The sequence below is a fragment of the Mustelus asterias genome, chromosome 3, assembly GCF_964213995.1.
Source record: "Mustelus asterias chromosome 3, sMusAst1.hap1.1, whole genome shotgun sequence".
NCBI classification, from domain to species: domain Eukaryota; kingdom Metazoa; phylum Chordata; class Chondrichthyes; order Carcharhiniformes; family Triakidae; genus Mustelus; species Mustelus asterias.
The window spans coordinates 32,845,469-32,865,564 of NC_135803.1; the positions used below are offsets into that span (position 1 = coordinate 32,845,469).

Here is a 20,096-nt window from a genome sequence, read left to right on the forward strand (position 1 = left end):
GTTGCCACCATTTAAAACTGAAGCATTTTTACTGTACAACAATCAAACAAAGCAAACACTTACCATCCATACTCTCAAACCCAGAATCAATATTAGTTAAACATGAATTCACAGGCAAACTGCAGTTAGATATAAACTATAAATCACACCATAAACGGCTGATACACTGAAGATGGATCTTACCAATGGGCTCAGCAGTCCATTCAGCATATGGGTCATCATCTTGGTCACAAAAGTCCATTAAAACTCTTGTCATCTTCGCATTGAATTTCAGCTCCCCTTCATCCAGGCGCTCGCCTGACCTCTAGCTGACAGCAGCACACAACCAATCTGAGTGGGTGCGGTCTTCACCAAAAATGGCCAACACTTGCAGAATATCCTCGACTAGGTCTGGATGGTGTAGATCCACCAGTGTTATCTTCAAGTAACAGAAGCAGCTCAGCATCTGTATTTGCTTATTCTTAGCTTCTGGATTTAATTCCCTGTCATCTTCAGCTTACCTGTATTGTACTACTGGACTGATCAACTGTGTTTGGATTGATTTGTGTCCTTTTATATGCTTTCAACCAGTTCAATCTCCCAAGACGTTTTGATTTCTAACCACAGTTTGAGTATTTGGTTCCTAGTTTACTTTCTCTGTTTCCCTTTTTAGTTTCCGTTTTCAGTCAGTCAGTCTTGGAAAAAAACCACAAGCTTTCAAACCAAAGATTTAATCTCTTTGGGGACGTCCATCATTTTAACACTCTGACCATTAAGAGTTCTGCTATAAGTCCAAATTCAAGGTGCTGAGTGACCTGCTGAATCTGCACTTAATGATCCTTGGCAATGCTGAACAGAGTTAAGCATTGATAGTTCCTTAGCTTTTTTTAAAAACAATCTTTAATGGGACGTGAGCATAGCTGAAAAGGCCAGCATCTGTTGCCCATCCCTAATTGACCTTGAGAAGGTGATGGTGAACCAATTTGAACTGCTGCTGTCCAACTTTTCTTAGTAAGAAGTCTCTCAACACCAGGTTAAAGTCCAACAGGTTTATTTGGTAGCAAATACCATAGGTTGCTACCAAATAAACCTGTTGGACTTTAACCTGGTGTTGTGAGACTTCTTACTGTGCTTACCCCAGTCCAACGCCGGCATCTCCACATCACAACTTTTCTTAGCCAGCACTTATTGTCCGTGAGAAGGTGGTGGTGAACTACCTTCTTGAACCACAACAGTCCATGTGGTATAGATACACCCACAGAGTTGTTCGGAAAGGAGTTCCAGGATTTTGACCCAGCAACAGTGAAGGAAGGGTGATATAGTTCCAAGTCAGGATGATGTGTGACTTGGAGATGAATTAGCAGGGGTGGTGTTCCCATTCATCTGCTGCCCTTGTCCTTCCAGGTAGTAGAAACCACAGATTTGGAAGGTGCTGGTGAAGGAGGCTAGGCTAGTTGCTTGATGACAGACAGATTTCAGACTATTTCTGAAGCTAGGAACATTAGGTTCTTTATGCATGTGTTCTAATGGAATTATAAGAACTTGCATCTGCTTTCTCAACACTGTCAGCGATGGGATTGACAAATGCACCAGCCACAGTGTATCACACTGGTCAGTGTGTGTTACTTCACATCCTCAGTCAGTTATTGAAAGTAGCATACAACAATCTTGAAGAGGTTATCTTGCACTTAATTGTGAACAAAGCTAATATAAGTTTTATGTTTGAAGTTTAAGAAACATTCAATGGACTTAATTTAAGGTTCAAGTTTTTGAAAAGACTTCCCCATTTCTGTAATATAAGACATTTTATTGGCACTAGGGTGAGCAGAATCATGTTTATATACTTAAACACAAGAGTTGTATTTTTCCTGTCCAGAGTGCAGTGAGAACAGGGTCATATAACTTGATGCTGCTGATTTAGCTGATCTCCATGCAGGCCTTGGAATTGAGCCGATGTTATATGCTAGCCTTCAATCTCATTGCACTATTGGGCTTTAATTTGATGAGAATCTATAAATATTATCTACTAAGTTTTGTTTACTTAACTAAATGAGTGTCTTAGGTTACATAGATTGCTATCCCATCTGTTTAATATTATAATTGTTGAAGTTTGCAGAGGAGAGATGTCTTGCTTTCTAGCTAAGGTAATATTTAGTCAATTACTCCATTTTCTTTGTCATTAATATGCATTTTGTGTGAGGATTTTGGAAGATTTGGATTTGTGTTTTAACTTGTTTCTTTTTGCCTTTAGATGCCTGGAAACTGGACATTTGGCTTTCTGGTCTTCACAGTTATGTTTATTACTGTTACATTAAAGGTAAGCATATTATTAAAGCTGAGGACTTAAGAAATTAGGGCATTTTATTGAATTCTGTTTGTGGTAATATGCATTCTGCTGCACCAATTTCATTTAATGCCATGTATATTGTATAAATAAATGCCATCATAAAATTAAGAACTATTACTGATTTTGAAGGCTGCTTTATGTGAAATATAAAATTTATACCACTGAGTGAAAATAATTCAGTCAAAAGTGTTGCATAGAATATGCAGCACAGGAACAGGCCATTCGGTCCAATTAGTGCATACTGGTTTTATACGGCACTTAAGTCTCCTCGTAAACCATCTATCTTATCTCAGCTTTTTGGAATTCTGTCATTTTGAAATGTATCCAAACTTCTGTATCCTCCATTGTCCAATCAAGGCTGAACAATTGAAAGCACAAGCTTTAGTGAAAGTGGGAACATAATGCAGAGCTGTGATCAGAGGAGCAGCAAACAAGAATCTGTGAGGCACTACTTCCCCAATTACAGATTCTGTCTCTGTTTGCTGCTCTGGCTTTCCAATTACATATCCCTCATTCTCTTGATGCTCCTCCAGAGACAGATGCCATTATTTAGAGAAGCAGTGAGGGTGGAGGAAAGGAACCTGTGATTGTCACACTGGAGCAGTTAATCTGGACGTTCCTGCTGTAGCCATCGCTTTGACCAGATGTTTAATGACCTGTCTGACATCCTCCATAATGCTGAAAGCAAGCTGAATAAGAAAGAAGTGGCTCGAAACCCAGGATGGAAACTAAGAGCAGCTCCTCAGCTGCTACTGCCTCCAATGCATCCAAAGCTGGAAGAGGAGAGTCTTGGGAAAGGAAGAAAATCTTCACCAGTAATGAGGCCAGGAGCAGATCCGTGGAGCCATTTATACCAAGAATGTCTTTAATCGCGAGGGGCCTGTCTTCCTGGTCCATGGCTCTGCACCCCAGTTAATGTTTCAAATTCTACCTGGAGAGGGGGGGTTGTGTACTCGGCTTCACTGTGCAAAACTCGAGTTGTAAAGGGAGTAGGCAGGCAAAGGTCTCTTGGTCATATCAACAACAAAACAAATTAGCTCAGGATTTAATTTCCCTCAAAAAGAGAATCAACATCAACACGTGGCATTTGTGCAGTTTTGCAGACCGTGTGGTTGGGGAGGGGGGGGGTTTGTACTGAGCTTAAGGTACAGTGTCTGTATTAAGCTGGTCATTGCTCTCAGTTCACAAGGCTTTGTGTTTCCGAGTAGGTACACAGCCCAAGGTTGTCATGGGACCCTTCTCTCAGTTTTAAGCGGATCCGATGTGCCATCTTTTGAACATGGGACTATTACCAATATTGTGGTATTTAAGTTTGTAAATGAGAGATTATATATGTTGGGCAATATGGTTACACTCATTCCCACTGTGTTGATTCTTGGCTGCGGCATGGTTCCACTGAATAAGTTAAGGTCAGTCAGTTCAGCAGAGGTAAACGTTTGAACCTCAGAACCTTTTGACTGGAGTCCAGTGGATTGCTAGGCCTTTGGAATTGTGACTGCTACCTGTGGTGGTGCTGATGGGTTTACGTTTATTTATTAGTCTTACAAGTAGGCTTACATTAACACTGCAATGAAGTTATTGTGAAAATTCCCAAGTCACCACTCCGGCGCCTGTTTGGGTACTTTGAGGGAGAATTTTAGCATGGCCAATGCACCTAACCAGCATGGCTTTCAGACTGTGGGAGGAAACCCACGCAGACACGGGGAGAACGTGCAGACTCCGCGCAAACAGTGACCCAAGCTGGGAATTGAACCCAGGTCCCTGGCGCAGAGGCAGCAGTGCTAGCCACTCTGCCACCGTGCCACCCATGCCAGATGGGAGGCGATGATAAATGAGAAGAGAAGTGAATAACCATGCAGAAATTAATTTGATCTGTTACTAAGGAAGAATGGTTTACATATTATTTGGACCTGGTTTAGTACAGAAATTATTCATTGTACTGAAACTATAGATAATACAAAATGATTTCCAGAAAACTTGATGCAGTAATTACACCACATTCAATAATCTGTCAATGAGGATTTCCTTGTACAAATTTTGTTTAGGCTTTTCTCCGCTACTGCTAAAGATGGTATCAAAGCAGCATAAAATGGAGTCCAGTAATTCCACACTATGCTGTGTTTGTGTATGGGAGAGAGCTATATGCATATCTGTGTTGTTCATACAATGTCAAATGATATGCTGCTTTATAAGGAATGGAATATTACACATTGTTCTACTAATAATACACTGATAATGTGACAGTGTCCTTTTTAAGACCACAAAGTTGAGTAAGCATAGCCTTGAGTCATGGTTATGATTGCTTTTTGCAAATTGGAATTTGCTGGTCAATTTCACATGCCTTAGTGTCTTTTTTGCACCTCTAGTGTTTTGAATCCGATACCAAGCTTCATAAATATACCTTCTAAAAGCAATAAATGCCTAGGTATTGAACAAGGATGGATGCACCAAAAATAAAGACAACTTCTTTCTCTCTGGTAAATGTTTTCTCCCAAAGAACTGGAGCTTGGTATCTTGAATTATTCTCAGCTGAGACCTTGATCCTGACTTTAGACTTAACTGCCATTATGAACCAGTTAGTTCCTCAGTAGAACAGGCATCAGAAATCTAGGAGCATTATCAGAAAATAAAGTGCCGAAGATGCCCCTTGCTGCTGTGTAGAACTCTTTGACTCTAATATTCACCTGATAGTACAGGACATAAGTATTGCTGAAAAAAGAGATATGCTATCAAAGCTTTTCTTCTCGTACTCATCAGGAAAAACGCACTGCCAGATTTCAAAGGAGCAACGATTTATACTGCATGAGATTAGGGGAGCTAACTGGTTGGCAAGTTGCCTCTGGTTGGGATCTTGCCATGGAGAAGGGAACTATTGTCCCCCGTGCTCTTGTTTATTCAAAAATTCTTAACATACTCGGGATTGGGCAGCATTTGGTGAACAATCACAAAATTACATTTAATATTAGACTTTATGTTCTGAGTTTTGGAAGCACTTTTGTATATGGTCAGTACTCTGCCTATTGCGAGCAATTGAAAAGATGTGCTGTTTGATATGATCCACCAAATCTTTGAGATGTATGGCTTGGCATTGCATTGGCATTGAAATTATCTCCTTAGTAGTGAATTACTTTAACAACCAATTTAGGATTATCAATTAAGTTTGCAGTATAGCTCACTTATGCTTCATATGCAGAGACCTGTCCTCTACAAGCAAAAGGAATATGTCCAGATTTGGACCTTTTTTGAATAAGCAAAAGTAAGGGGGACAAAAGCTCCCTGGTACATTTGCCATGGCAATGTCTCTACCAATCTGAACTGACTTGCTAACCAAGCAGTCCACCTTTTTTCATACAGCATAAATTGTTGTTCCGTTTGAAAATTGGTAATTTTGCATCTGTCCTGACGAGTGTAAGGCAAAAAGCTTCAACAACGTCTCTTTATTTCAGCAAAGTTTCATCCATTTCATCAGTTCATAAATGTATGGTTTTGGGGCCATTTAGTTTAGAACCATAGAATCCCTACAGTGCAGAATGAGGCTGTCCGGCCCATTGAGTCTGCACTGACCCTCTGAAAGAGCATCCCACCCAGGCCCTCCCTTCCACCCTATCCCCGTAATCCCGCACATTTACCATGGCTAATCCACCTAATTTACACATCTTTGGACTCTAAGGGGCAATCTAGCAATGACCAATCCTTCTAACCTGCACATCTTATGGAGGGAAAAGGGGGGGGATCAGGATATTGAATTCAATGATCAACCATGACCAAAATGAATGGCAGAGCAGGCTCAAAGGACCGAATAACCTACTCCTGCTTCTAGTTTCTGTTTCTATCTTTGGACTGTGGGAAGGAACTGGAGCACCGAGAGGAAACCCACATGGACATGGAGAGAACATGCAAACTCCACACAGTCACCCAAAGCAGGAATCAAATCCAGGCCCTTGGAGCTGAGGCAGCAGTGCTATCCACCATGCCACTCTGATTTGTTCCTGTTCATCAAATTTCCTTGTAGATATAAATAAAAAGTTTTCACACTTATCTCAATGGATGAAAAAAATTGGGAGGCCTCGTTTCCATTCTGATCTAATCATGTGATGTATTCCAAAAATGTGCTTGCCTCTTATATGATTGTCCCATCGCTATATGGCCCTGGTATTGAAATCTCTGAGTACCTTTCTAGATTGTCAGCCATTATTGGCAGTTGCTCTCATTTGGTCTGTCTCAGGCTCCTATTGCTCCATTAAATTAATTGTGTCTTAGACATATCTCAGCCCTTCAAAACCATCTACTCAATGGCAGTTTTAAAACCCCTCCGGCTGTATGCACCAGAGAATCCTTGACATGAAATGTAACTGTACATGGTAAATATAAACCTGCAATGACAAGTGTAATGAGGCAGCTTGTGTACTGTATTGAAAGAAACATCTTTATTGTACTTTACATGTTCAAATTTAAGATTGTATAATGTACTTCAGTTAATTTATGAGTAATGTATATCTTTAAAAACAAAATCTGCTCGCTGCAGTCTGTGTTGTAGGAACACCCTCAGTGCTCTTAGGATTTAAGGATCAAAGGAATTTAGTTATGTTGGCACTATTACTGAACAACTTTGCCCTTGGTAGAGTGCTATCAAAAGCATCAGCAAATAGTCCAAATTTCTTGAAGTTTCTGAAGTAATCACCTTTTGCACACAAAGTGCAAATCTTGTAACTAATTTTAAAACTATTGAAAAATCAATTTTGTTTTCCCTGAATTGGTTCAGAATAGCGACAATGACTTGACCTCCTTGGAAGTTACCAATGTGAAAATGGAAATTCCAATTAAATAATGCTTTTTAAATTCAATTGGAATTTATTTTAACATTTTGCTGTGGTAGTGTTTTATTTTGTGCCAACTACTCTGGTGCCTTACTGCTTTTCCAATAACGCTCTCTCTTTCTCTCTCTTTTCCCAAAAACCACAAGCTCGGAATCGAGACACACTACTGGACCTGGATAAACCATTTTGTTACGTGGGGTTCGATAATTTTTTACTTCGCATTCTCTTTGCTTTATGGAGCAATACTTTGGTAAGTAGTGATTTGTCAAACATTTGATAAACTGATTAAAGAATAACATTTTGTATATTTAATTTAAATGCTTTTAGTTAGAAAGTTCCACTAATCTGTGGCTTTAGGTGTGACCTTGAATGTGAGTATCATATTTCAGATCTTGGTTGTAGCCACTCAACCTTTTTCAATAGTTGTACACAATAGTCATGAGAATTAAATAGCGAGCATGAGCTTTTTAACACCCAAGCTCTGTCGCAATAAGTCAAAATTTGAAAATGATGAAAGATGATGTGTTCCCTGAATACAAAAAGTAATCTCTAAATGAAGAGTAGTGCAGTGAGTCTTATCCAAGGGCTGGATTAGTAATCAGCTCAGAGGAGAGAAGAATGTCTTCTCCTCTTGTGTTGTTTGTAACGGTTTTCTGGGAAAACAGTCATCTCACACCAGTTGTGATAGTGCCATTCAAGTCCATTACATAAAAAGCACTAGTTGACCATAAGGACAGGTACTACATTATCATTCATGCAGCAGCTGTAAGGATGGATGGTGCAGGAGATGGAAAATTTGTATTGTAGCAGCAGAGTGCTTATTCTAAAGTTGGAATTAAAGCATATTACAGACAGAATGAGGCTCTGCACCTGAAGTGGCCAACTGTTTTATATAATGCTGTACGCTAAAGCGAGGAAAATGCCACTGTCTTCCAAGTACAATTAATCTAGTCAAGTGCAAAATTCCACTTAAACAGTAAAAGTGCAATAATATAGTACATTCATTTGCATGATTTTTGAACTCTGGAGTTAATGTGTGTGTAGATTTAAGGTGCTAGGGTTAAATGGGGAGGCAGTGATGTAGTGGGATTATCGCTGGACTAGTAATTGAGAGACCCAGGGTAATGCTCTCGGGATCTGGGTTCAAATCCGACCACAGCAATGGTGAAATTTGAATTCAATTAAAAAAATCTGGAATTCAAAGTCTGATGATAACCATGAAACCCTTGTCAATTGTTTTAAAAAGAAACCTATCTGGTTCATTAATATCCTTTAGGGAAGGAAATCTGCCATCCTTACCTGGTCTTGCCTACATGTGACTACAGATCCACAGCAATCTGGTTGACTCTTAACTACCCCTCGAAGGGAATTGGGGATATACAATAAATGTTGGCCTCACCAGCGGTGCCCACATCCCCTGAACAAATAAAAAAGAAATTGGTCATATTTTCTTCCAGCAATTTGTTATGGGCCTACAGTATCTCATTCTAGACATTGGAAAGAGGTAGGATCAGGCAGGCTAGGAAAGTGTTTCTCTGGAGTAAAGGGAAATACAGTGTCATCAGGGAGGAAATTAGACGGGTAAATTGGAAGGAGGCATTCTTGGGGAAAAGTACCGAAGGAAAGTGGAGGATTTTCAAGGAATGTTTGTCTGGAGCTCTACATGACAACGTTCCGATGAGACAGGGGGGTGTTGGTAGGGTACGGGAACCGTGGTGCACGAAGGTTGTGATGAACCTGGTGAATAAGAAAAGAGAGGCGTACAGAAGGTTCAGAGAGCTAGGAGGTGTTAAGGATTTAGAGGAGTATACGGGATGTAGGAAGGAGCTTAAGAAGGAAATTAGGAGAGCGAGAAGGGGTCATGAGAAGACCTTGGCGGGTAAGATTAAGGAGAATCCCAAGGCTTTCTACAAATATGTCAAGAGTAAAAGGATGAGATGTGAAGGCATAGGACCCTTAAAAGGGGAAGGGGGAAAAGTTTGTGCGGAACCGTTAGAAATGGCGGAGGTGCTTAATGAATACTTTACCTCGGTATTCACGGTGGAAAGGGATCTGGGTGGTTGTACTGCTGGTTTGCGGTGGACAGAAAGGATCGAGCATGTGGACATAAAGAAAGAGGATGTGTTGGAACTATTGAATGGCATCAAGGTTGGTAAGTCGCCGGGACCGGATGGGATGTACCCCAGGTTACTGTGGGAGGCGAGGGAGGAGATTGCGGAGCCTTTGGCGATGATCTTTGCATCGTCGATGGAGACGGGAGAGGTTCCGGAGGATTGGAGGATTGCAGATGTGGTCCCTATATTCAAGAAAGGGAACAGGGACAGCCCGGGAAATTACCGACCGGTGAGTCTAACCTCAGTGGTTGGTAAGTTGATGGAGAGGATCCTGAGAGACAGGATTTATGATCATCTAGAGAAGTTTAGTATGATCAAAAGTAGTCAGCATGGCTTTGTCAAGGGCAGGTCGTGCCTTACGAGCCTGGTTGAGTTCTTTGAAAATGTGACCAAACACATTGACGAAGGAAGAGCGGTGGATGTGGTCTATATGGACTTCAGCAAGGCGTTCGATAAGGTCCCCCAAGAAGACTTCTTGAGAAAGTGAGAGGGCATGGGATCCAAGGGGCTGTTGCCTTGTGGATCCAGAACTGGCTTGCCTGCAGAAGGCAGAGAGTGGCTGTGGAGGGGTCTTTCTCTGCATGGAGGTCAGTGACCAGTGGAGTGCCCCAGGGATCTGTTCTGGGACCCTTGCTGTTTGTCATTTTCATAAATGACCTGGATGAGGAAGTGGAGGGATGGGTTGGTAAGTTTGCTGACGACACCAAGGTAGGTGGTGTTGTGGATAGTTTGGAGGGATGTCAGAAGTTGCAGCGAGACATAGATAGAATGCAAGACTGGGCGGAGAAGTGGCAGATGGACTTCAACCCGGATAAGTGTGTAGTGATCCATTTTGGCAGATCCAATGGGATGAAGCAGCAGTATAATATGAAGGGTACCATTCTTAGCAGTGTAGAGGATCAGAAGGACCTTGGGGTCCGGGTCCATAGGACTCTTAAATCGGCCTCGCAGGTGGAGGATGCGGTCAAGAAGGCGTACGGCGTACTAGCCTTCATTAATCGAGGGATTGAGTTTAGGAGTCGGGAGATAATGCTGCAGCTTTATAGGACCCTGGTTAGACCCCACTTGGAGTACTGCGTGCAGTTCTGGTCACCTCATTACAGGAAAGATGTTGAAGCCATTGAAAGGGTGCAGAGGAGATTTACAAGGATGTTGCCTGGATTGGGGGGCATGCCTTATGAGGATAGGTTGAGGGAGCTTGGTCTCTTCTCCCTGGAGAGACGAAGGATGAGAGGTGACCTGATAGAGGTTTACAAGATGTTGAGAGGTCTGGATAGGGTAGACTCTCAGAGGCTATTTCCAAGGGCTGAAATGGTTGCTACGAGAGGACACAGGTTTAAGGTGCTGGGGGGTAGGTACAGAGGAGATGTCAGGGGTAAGTTTTTCACTCAGAGGGTGGTGGGTGAGTGGAATCGGCTGACGTCGGTGGTGGTGGAGGCAAACTCGTTGGGGTCTTTTAAGAGACTTCTGGATGAGTACATGGGATTTAATGGGATTGAGGGCTATAGATAGGCCTAGAGGTAGGGATATGATCGGCGCAACTTGTGGGCCGAAGGGCCTGTTTGTGCTGTGGCGTTCTATGTTATAATGAATGCTCATTTGGAAATTAATTCTGTTATCTAATTCCACACACCTGGTAGTGCAATGCAGAAAAAACTGATTAATTTATAAATTGAATCACAGTAGCTAGAATAAAGGTTAGTTTAATATGTTAGAGAAAAGTAAATCATGCAAAAATACTGAGAATATTTTGGTTAAAAATGGAGAACTTGGGTTGGATTATCAAGTTAATAGAAAACGTGTTTTTATGGATACATATTCCAGTTTTGGATGTTGCAATGGAATGTCATTGTGTGAAAGCTTATTCAATTGTTTGTCTTTAATTCTGAAGTTATTTAAGATATTGGTAATGTAACTTTAGATATTTGGGGTTACCGCATTGAGGTTTTTTTAAGATATGGTCTGGAATTAAGGAGAAGCTTTTATGGTTTTGCAGCTGCAAAATGTACTTCCTATGTATAATCTCCATTTTTTTTCTCTTTACAGGCCATTTTTGCAGGCACAAGACATGTACTTTGTCTTCGCTCAGTTGCTGTCCAGTGCTTCAGCCTGGCTTGGCATTATTGTTATAGTAGTTGCCTGCTTGTTCCCTGATGTCCTAAGGAAAGTATTCTGGAGACATACACGACCTACCATGCTACAAAGATCACAGGTAAGTGTTGCCCCTGTATCAACAGTAACACGTTCAGTTGCTTTGCAATCTATCTTTAGAGTTTAAATTTGTATGCTGGTTGCCAGAAAGAAAATCCAGTTGAATATCATTTGGTATTTTGGTTTGATTACCTTTTTGTGTGAACTTTATAGATGAAAAATTACATAAGCTTGTAGTTCACATCAGATGGATATCATATAGAGATAATGGTCTGTATGTTCTTAACTGCAGTCTGAGTACGATACAATAGTTGTTTGCAATTTTTAAAGTCTTCATCAGCAAGTTGATACTATAATTAATCAGCATGTAATTTTGTACTAAGTGTTAGGCAAAAGTTGGAGTCAAAGTGGTTTGATTTTGAGCAGTATTTTGCTCTTTCACCACAGGCATATGTAACTCTTTTCTTAATCATTACAACATGTCAGTGCTATTTTGTAATGGGTCTGTAACAGAAGTTGGATCCTGTTAGTCTGTGCATAGGATGAGAAAAATAACATGGCATAGCATGAAAGTTGCAGCGTAACCTTCAAAATAAATGTTATATTACTGATTTGTCAGAGTGTGTGTGTGAAGTGTCAGGAGTACAGCACAAGCATCTTAAAGGTGCAAGCTTGCTTAACTTGCCATAATAGGTTGATGGCGTGATTGTTCTACTTTCAGCATATTAAGTCATCACCATGCTACCCATCATGTAAACATGAAAGCAAAGCATTGTTTTCAGTATTTCATACACACACGAGGCTGCAAAACCAAAAAAAGCCTGTTTTGATTTCATGTTGACATGACAGTAGGGCAGATGGTATCTACAACATTAATCAAAGAATGCTTCTTCACATATTTTTGTTTGTGAAGAAAGGTTAGCGTTTGCTGCTTTTAGCAATGTTTTAGCTTTTGGTTTCAATCAGCAGAGCAGATCTACTAATACACCTACCTCTTAATATAGAATAGTTATAAATATTTTCAAACCACAGACTTAAGTTTCAAAGTTGCTGAATCTTTCCTTTACCACACAGTAATTAAAACATGTCGGAAGGATTGCACAAAATGTGGAATCAGCCTGTAATATGCACCGAAGAATTATTATTCAACATTGACTAGATTGAACAATGATTAAAAACACAAGATCATATTGAACCCATATGAATAAAATGTCTGCTCTTTGCCTTGGAGTAAGATTCAGCTCAAGTAGGGATTGAAACATTCGATAGATGCATGATATTTGCTGAACCGAAGTTCCTGGTACATCAAAGTCTGATTTTTGATGCACTGATCTCTGCTTGGCAATCGTTAAAGTAGAACATAGATTTCTGCTGTGAAACAACATTTAGAAGTGAAAGATGTTCAGAACTCAGCTGAATGGGACTTGTTGCACCCATGGAAAATCTTTGATATCCAGTGAAGGCATGGTACCCTATATTTAAATTAAAACTTATGCCCGCAGTCGTGTTTTAAAAAGAAACATTTTATGAATTCTTTGTTCTGAAAATAGCTCACCCTGAAGAAATATACTTTCAGAAAATTTCTCAAAGATTGTCCTCGCTTCTTAACATTCCCTGTGCCTCCACCCCTACAGTTTAAAGTGGTTCATCACCACTTTCTTGTAACCAATTAGGGATAGGCAATAAATGTTAACCTTGTCAACAATAACAACCTCCTGTGAGTGAATAACGAAGTGTGTCTCTCCATGTTCCTCCCAAAGTATATCGCTTCACATTTATCTGCGTTAAATTGCATCCACTGTGTGTCTGTGTCTGCCCATTTCAACACCCTATCTAATCCCTCCTGAAGTTTGCTGTCTTTCTCCTAACAACTATGTTGCTAAGTTTTGTGTCATCTGCAAACTTCAAAATTGTGCTGGCTACACTCAAGTCTGTTATTATTAACTACCACATACTAAGATGAGAGTTGGAAACATTGTTTGAATTTTGCCTTTAATCTGGAGCAAACAATATTTCCGTGGTGTATTTAACTTGATTTTCAGATTATCTTAAAAGTAAATTATCCATCTAGATGGCCAAATTTGTTAGATCAAGGTCTCTCTGGAGTGAAATTAGAAAATACTACCATGTGTAAAGGGTGATAAAAATTTGGAACTTCTACCAAGAACAGCATGTGCTGGATAAAATCTTGATTTTTAGATCTGAGATTGATAGATGTTTGTCAACCAAAGGTGTTCAGGGATATGAGGCAAAGAGTGACATATGGAGTTAGGTCACAGGTCAGCCACAATCTCATTGAGTGTCAGAAGAGGCTCAGGAGACTATTTAGCCAACTCCTGTTCCCATGTTCCTTCCTATATGTTCTTACCTTGTTTCTGTATAATGAATACATTGGATTTCAAGTCCCATTTCCATGACTTCAACACTGAGGCAAACTAAAAGTGACATAACATTATAGAATCAAAGAATTTTACAACACACACACAGGCTGTTTGGCCTGTTACGTCTGCTAACTCTTGTAACAATTCAATTTAGTGCCATACGCACCAGCTGTATATACATTACCCTGCACATTAAATACATGCCCAATTGCTTTTTGCTTAACTCTAAGGGAAACATTTCACCTTATTTCTACTATGGTTCTTTATTTTAAATCTATTACCTCCTGGTTATCGACCCACTTGCCAGAGGAAATGTTCTCCTTACATGCTCTATCAAAAATCCCTCAATGTCTATTAAATGTCCCCTTAACCTTCTCTGCTCTAAAGAAAGCAAACCTAATTTCTTCCAAGTCTCTCCCCATAACTGAAGTTCTTCATCACTGATACCATTACAATAAAACCTCTGTGTACCTCTCCATGATATTCTTCCTAAAGTATGGTGTCCTGAATTAAATACACTACGCCAGTTGAGGCCTAACCAGTGATATGTAAACATTAACCTGCATTTTTTTTGTTTTTGTATTCACTGTCCCTGTTTACAAAGCCAAGTATCCCATACATTTTCTTAATCCCTTTACCAACTTGCCCTGCCACCATAAATATAGAGTCCCAAAGCTTTGCTACATTTGCAACCCCCCCCTCAAAATAGTACGATTTAGATTATACTCATCTAGGCACCTCGCAACCCCACAACATCTATCATGCAGAAGGACAAGTGCAGCAAACAGGATCATCAACATCTTTAATTCTCTCCCAAGTTCACACACTATCCTGGCCTAGAAATATATCACTGTATTTTCACTGTTGCTGGGCCCAATAGCTGGAACTCCGTTCCTAACAACAGTGTAGATTACCTCCTTCACATAAACTGCAAGAAAGTGGCTTATCATCATTATTTTGAGAGCAAATAAGAATGGCCAATAAATGTTAACCTTGCCAACAATTCCCACATCCTATGAATGATTTTTTTTCAAGTGCCTTCCATGTTTCTCCCAAAGCTGTATCACTTCACACTGGAAGTTGCATATACCATGTCTCTGTCCATCTGTCCACCCATTTCATCAAAGAGACTTAAGTGTGGACAATTTCAAAATTAGGGACTTGACATTACTAACAGTTTTAAGGTCAGGATGAGATTTTAAATTGAATACATTGACATCAAAAACACCATATAGATCCGTAAAGAGAAGGAGATGGATAATTGGGTCCAATAGCAGGACAGGATACAGATGGTTAAGTTGTGAAGAGATTAGAGTTTATGAAGGGAGAAGTATAAGAGGGTGGCAAGGAGGATTGTGGAGTATGCAACAGCTTGTATGGTACCTTTAACATAAGCAAAAGTGGTTAGCACTGCTGCCTCATAGCACCAGGTTAGATTCCCGGTTTGGGTCACTGTCTGTGCGGAGTCTGCACATTCTCCCTGTGTCTGTATGGATTTCCTCCGGGTGCTCCTGTTTCCTCCCACAGTCTGAAAGATGTGCTGGTTAGATGCATCGGCCATATTAAATTCTTCCTCGGTGTACCCGAACAGGCACCGGAGTGTGGAGACTAGGAGATTTTCACAGTAACTTCATTGCAGTGTTAATGCAAGCTTTCTTGTGACACTAATAAATAAACTTTAATAAGTTGATATTAGGACATGTTGTCAAAAGCTTTCTTAACGAGTTAGGTTTAATGCGTGTCTTAAAGGAGAGCAGAGTGATAAGGCGCTGGTGAGTATCCCTCCCTCTGACTTGTGCTGGAGGGAATCTCATTGATGAAGCAACTGAAGGTGGTTCGCATGAGGTGCTACCACACAAAATGCCTGCAGTGATGTCCTGGGGCTGACATGAGTGGCCTTCAATAACCACAAGCATCTTCTTTTGTGCAAGGTGCGACTTGGGTTTTTCCCAATTCCCATAGAATATAATTTTGCTAGTGGTCCAAGCCGGGTCAAATGCTGCTTTGATGCCGGGGCGATCCTCACATCTCACCTCGGAATTCAGCCCAGTCCCCCACCCCCTCCATGTTTGGACTAAGGTTGCATTGAGATCAGGAGCTACTTTGGCCCTGGTGAAATCCAAACCGAGCATAGTGAATTGGTTATTGCTGAGAAAGAGTAAATACTATTGATTATTAAAGTATCAAGAAAGAGTTAAAGCTAACTATTGTATGGGATGTCTAGCATATTTGAAAATTATTCTAACCAGTATCTGAACAAGTATAGGAAGTCTTGTAGTAAGGCTTTCTAAAATAAAAGCCAAAAATAGCAAGTGAGGACCTGGATTCTTAGAAATAATTCTTAACGCACCAATTTCTAGATCATGACAGTAATGTCAGAGATGACACACAGCTGAGTAGAAGCAAAGTACTATCCTTTCAGGGAGAAAGATAAGTCAGTCTGATGTACATACAATATGTGCTGTTTAGTGTCGTCAGGAGAGGCCTGGCCTTCCTGTTGGAGAATGGTGCAATGTGTAGAGGAACCAAAATTGATAGATTATTTTTAGAATGGAAAGAAATGTGAAAGTTACTGGTTCGGTTGGAATGTATAAATAAAATTGAATTTTATGCAGAATTTACTTTATTCTGTACAACTGTGTTTTCCTTCTTTATTGCTTTACATTACTTTTTCCACTAGATCTCGATTCTGCCGCTCTATAAAGGAGGATGCTTACCTCCCGGACAGCCCTCTAGAAATAGAAGAATCATTAGCCACATTCGCTGTCTTAATCATATGTAACTACAGGTGGCAATAAGTTGTTTATGTTTCGTTTTGCTTTTGAATAAGAAAGGTAACCCTGTTTAATGAAAGCTTTTAATTGGATACATATTTAGATGTTGAGATCTGATCCCTTAATATGGTAAGAGCCCTGTCCTTTGTTGTAACCACAAACCAGTTTCTCAGTTCAGCACAGATAATAAATGCTGGATATAATTTATATATTATATATAAATGTATATGGGGGGCATTCGAAGGGGAAATGGTGAGAGTATAGATCCAACATGTTCCCTATAGGAGGAAATGTAGGAGCAATAAGTTCAGGGCGTTCTGGACGTCTAGGACAATTCAGGACTGGATAAGGAAGAAGTGAAAGGCTTGCAAGTCCAAAGGAAGCAATTCAGCTGCAGCCCTAAAGGAATATAGGAAGTGCGAGAGGGAACTTAAGAAAGCAATTAGAAGAGCAAAAAGGGGGCATGAAAAAGCATTTGTGAACAAGATTAGGAAGAATCCTAAGACATTCCAAAAATGCATTAAAAGGAAGAGGTTTACCAGGGGAAGATTTAGGCCCATTAGAGACTAAGGGGGCAATCTGTATATGAAGTCGCAGGGCATTGGAAGGGTGTTAAATGAATACTTCTTATCGGTCTTCACTCAGGAAAAGGAGAACATAGATACAGAATTCAGGAAAGGGACTTTGAGGATCTTGAGCAGTTTGACATAAGAAGTGAGAAGGTATTGAAAGCTTTGATAGGCTTAAAAATGGACCAATCCCCAGGCCCAGATGAATTGCATCATCCCAGGCTGATGTGGGAAGTGAGGCAGGGAGTTGCAGGAGCTTTGGTGTACATTTTTAATTCCCCTCTGGCCACGGGGGAAGTGATGATGTGGAGATGCCGGCGTTGGACTGGGGTAAACACAGTAAGAAGTCTAACAACACCAGGTTAAAGTCCAACAGGTTTATTTGGTAGCAAATGCCACTAGCTTTCGGAGCGCTGCCCCTTCGTCCGGTGGAGTGGGAGATGTGCTCACAAACAGGGGGAAGTGCCAGAGGACTGGAGGATGGCTAATGTGGTTCCACTTTTAAAGAAGGGTGGTAGAGATGAACCAGGGAATTACAGACTGGTGAGTCTCACGTCAGTGGTAGGGAAACTATTGGAGAAAATTTATATCCACTTGGAAAGGCGTGGGTTAATTAGGGATAGTCAGCTTGACTTTGTCAGATGTAGGTCATGCCTAACAAATCTGATTTTTTTTTTGAAAATGTGATAGTGTATGGATATGGGAAATACAGTGAATGTAGTTTATATAGATTTTAGCAAAGCCTTTGACAAGGTCCCACATGGGAGACTGATTGAGAAGGTTGAAGCACATGGAATTCGGGGAAATTTGGCAAGATGGATCCAAAACTCAGTTAGTAATAGGACACAAACGGTGGTGTAGAAGGCTGTTTGAGTGACTGAAGGCCGGTATCAAGTGGTATACCACAAGGATCAGTGCTGGGACCCTTATTGTTTGTTATATACATTGATGATATGGGGGGAATGATAAGTAAGTTTGCAGATGACACCAAGATCAGTAGGGTTGTTAATGGTGAAGAAGAAGGTCATAGGTTACACGAAGATATAGATGGGTTGGTCAGATGGGCAGAGCAATGGCAGATCCTGATAAGATGCACTTTGGAAGAAGTAACAAGACAAAGGAGTATTTAATTAATGTCAGGACACTAGGAAGCTCAGAGAAACAGATGAATCTTGGGGTACTTATTCACAGATCCCTGAAGGCGGCCGAGCAAGTGAATAGAGTAGTTGAGAGGCATATGGACACTTGCTTTTATCAGTCATAGCGTAGAGTATAATAGCAAGCAGGATATGTTGGAGCTGTACAGAACGTTGGTTAGGCCACAGCTGGAGTACTGTGTGCAGTTCTCTGGTTACCTCACTCTCCTCTGGAGAGTCATCACAGGAGCATTTGAGCTATAAGGAGAGGCTGGATAGGCTTGGATTGTTTTCTCTAGAGCAGAGAAGGCTGAGGGGGGACATGATTGAGTTGTTATTATAAGATTGAGGAGCATGGGCAAGGTGTTCCCCTTGGTTCAGGGGTTAATCATGAGGGTCGTAGTTTTAGGGCGAGGGGCAGGATATTCAGAGGGAATTCGAGAAAACCTTCACCTGAGGGTGGTGGGAATCTGGAATGCACTGCCTGGGAAGGTTGTTGAGACCGGAAACCTTACAACTTTTAAAAAGTATTTGGTTTAGCACTTGAAACATGGTAACATTCAAGGATATGGGTCAAGTGCTGGAAAGTGGATTAGCATGACGTTAGTGATAGTGATAGGGCGGCACGGTAGCACAGTGGTTAGCACTGCTGCTTCACAGCTCCAGGGTCCCGGGTTCGATTCCCGGCTCGGGTCACTGTCTGTGTGGAGTTTGCACATTCTCCTCGTGTCTGCGTGGGTTTCCTCCGGGTGCTCCGGTTTCCTCCCACAGTCCAAAGATGTGCGGGTTAGGTTGATTGGCCAGGTTAAAATTGTCCCTGAGATGCGTAGTTAGAGGGATTAGCGAATAAATATGTGGGGGTAGGGATTGTGGTCGGTGCAGACTCGATGGGCCGAATGGCCTCCTTCTGCACTGTAGGGTTTCTATGATTCTATGATATTGTCGGTGCAGACTTGATGGGCTGAAGGGCCTTTTCAGCACTGTACGACACTGACTGTATAATATAGATATATTGTAAAGGTAGGAGCGATTAAATGAGAAACACATGGCTAAATTTGTCCCATTTATTTTATAAGTGGGATTGGTTTTAAAATGCTCTACATAATAAGTAGTGAATTACTTCAAAATAATTCACAGCTTTGGCAAATTAAGATGCATCTCTGAGCTTCAATTCGGGATAATGGCATGGAGCTTTTTATCCAGTCCTTAATTGTATACCTAGATTTTATTTATTCATAAATCTATTAGTTACTTCTCTATCCATCCCTTGAAGACAGTGACATATCTGGGTTTCAGCCAGACCAGAGGGTAGAAATCCTGGGCCCTGGTACTGCTTCTTCTGTTTCCCAACATCTTATTCGTCCTCCTCCTCATTCCACCCCTTTAACCTTCCCCTTCAATCATACATTATATTTTTTCCCCTTTCCAGATTCACCAATCAATTCACCAAACAATCACAGAAGGCCCCTAGTAAAATTATAGCGCCCATTGTTGGCATCTGGTTGCAAATATTGTCCAATATACACGCAGCATGGATCATTAATAGTAACAGCAGCAAAGGTACAATGTATTTGTCTTCACAACCATTAAACAAACTAGATAATGTACATTTTATTTTAGCAATATCATGCGATATTATTAATTGGATAGGAAAATATTCCATTGGTTATTTATAACACTGTGTAGACAATAACACTGATTTTGGTGACTGCCTCAGCCTTCCTTAACATGTTCTGCGCATTGCACCATGTGGACATAGTGACAGTAAATTCATACATGTGGGAGCAGATTAATAAATGCAGCTTAGATAAACTGCACTAGATTGTTT

General features: G+C 40.7%; 1 protein-coding gene across 4 annotated transcripts in view; it reads left to right on the forward strand.

The window, feature by feature from the left end:
* The window catches only part of atp11b (ATPase phospholipid transporting 11B), a 153,278-nt gene that overhangs the window by 97,057 nt on the left and 36,125 nt on the right, over positions 1-20,096 (forward strand). For all 4 annotated transcript variants that reach the window (XM_078206984.1, XM_078206978.1, XM_078206970.1 and 1 more), the window contains exons 26-28: positions 2,231-2,296; positions 7,290-7,393; positions 11,304-11,469. In XM_078206984.1, the coding sequence (XP_078063110.1) occupies positions 2,231-2,296; positions 7,290-7,393; positions 11,304-11,469 (336 nt within the window). The remainder of the gene's footprint in view (positions 1-2,230; positions 2,297-7,289; positions 7,394-11,303; positions 11,470-20,096) is intronic.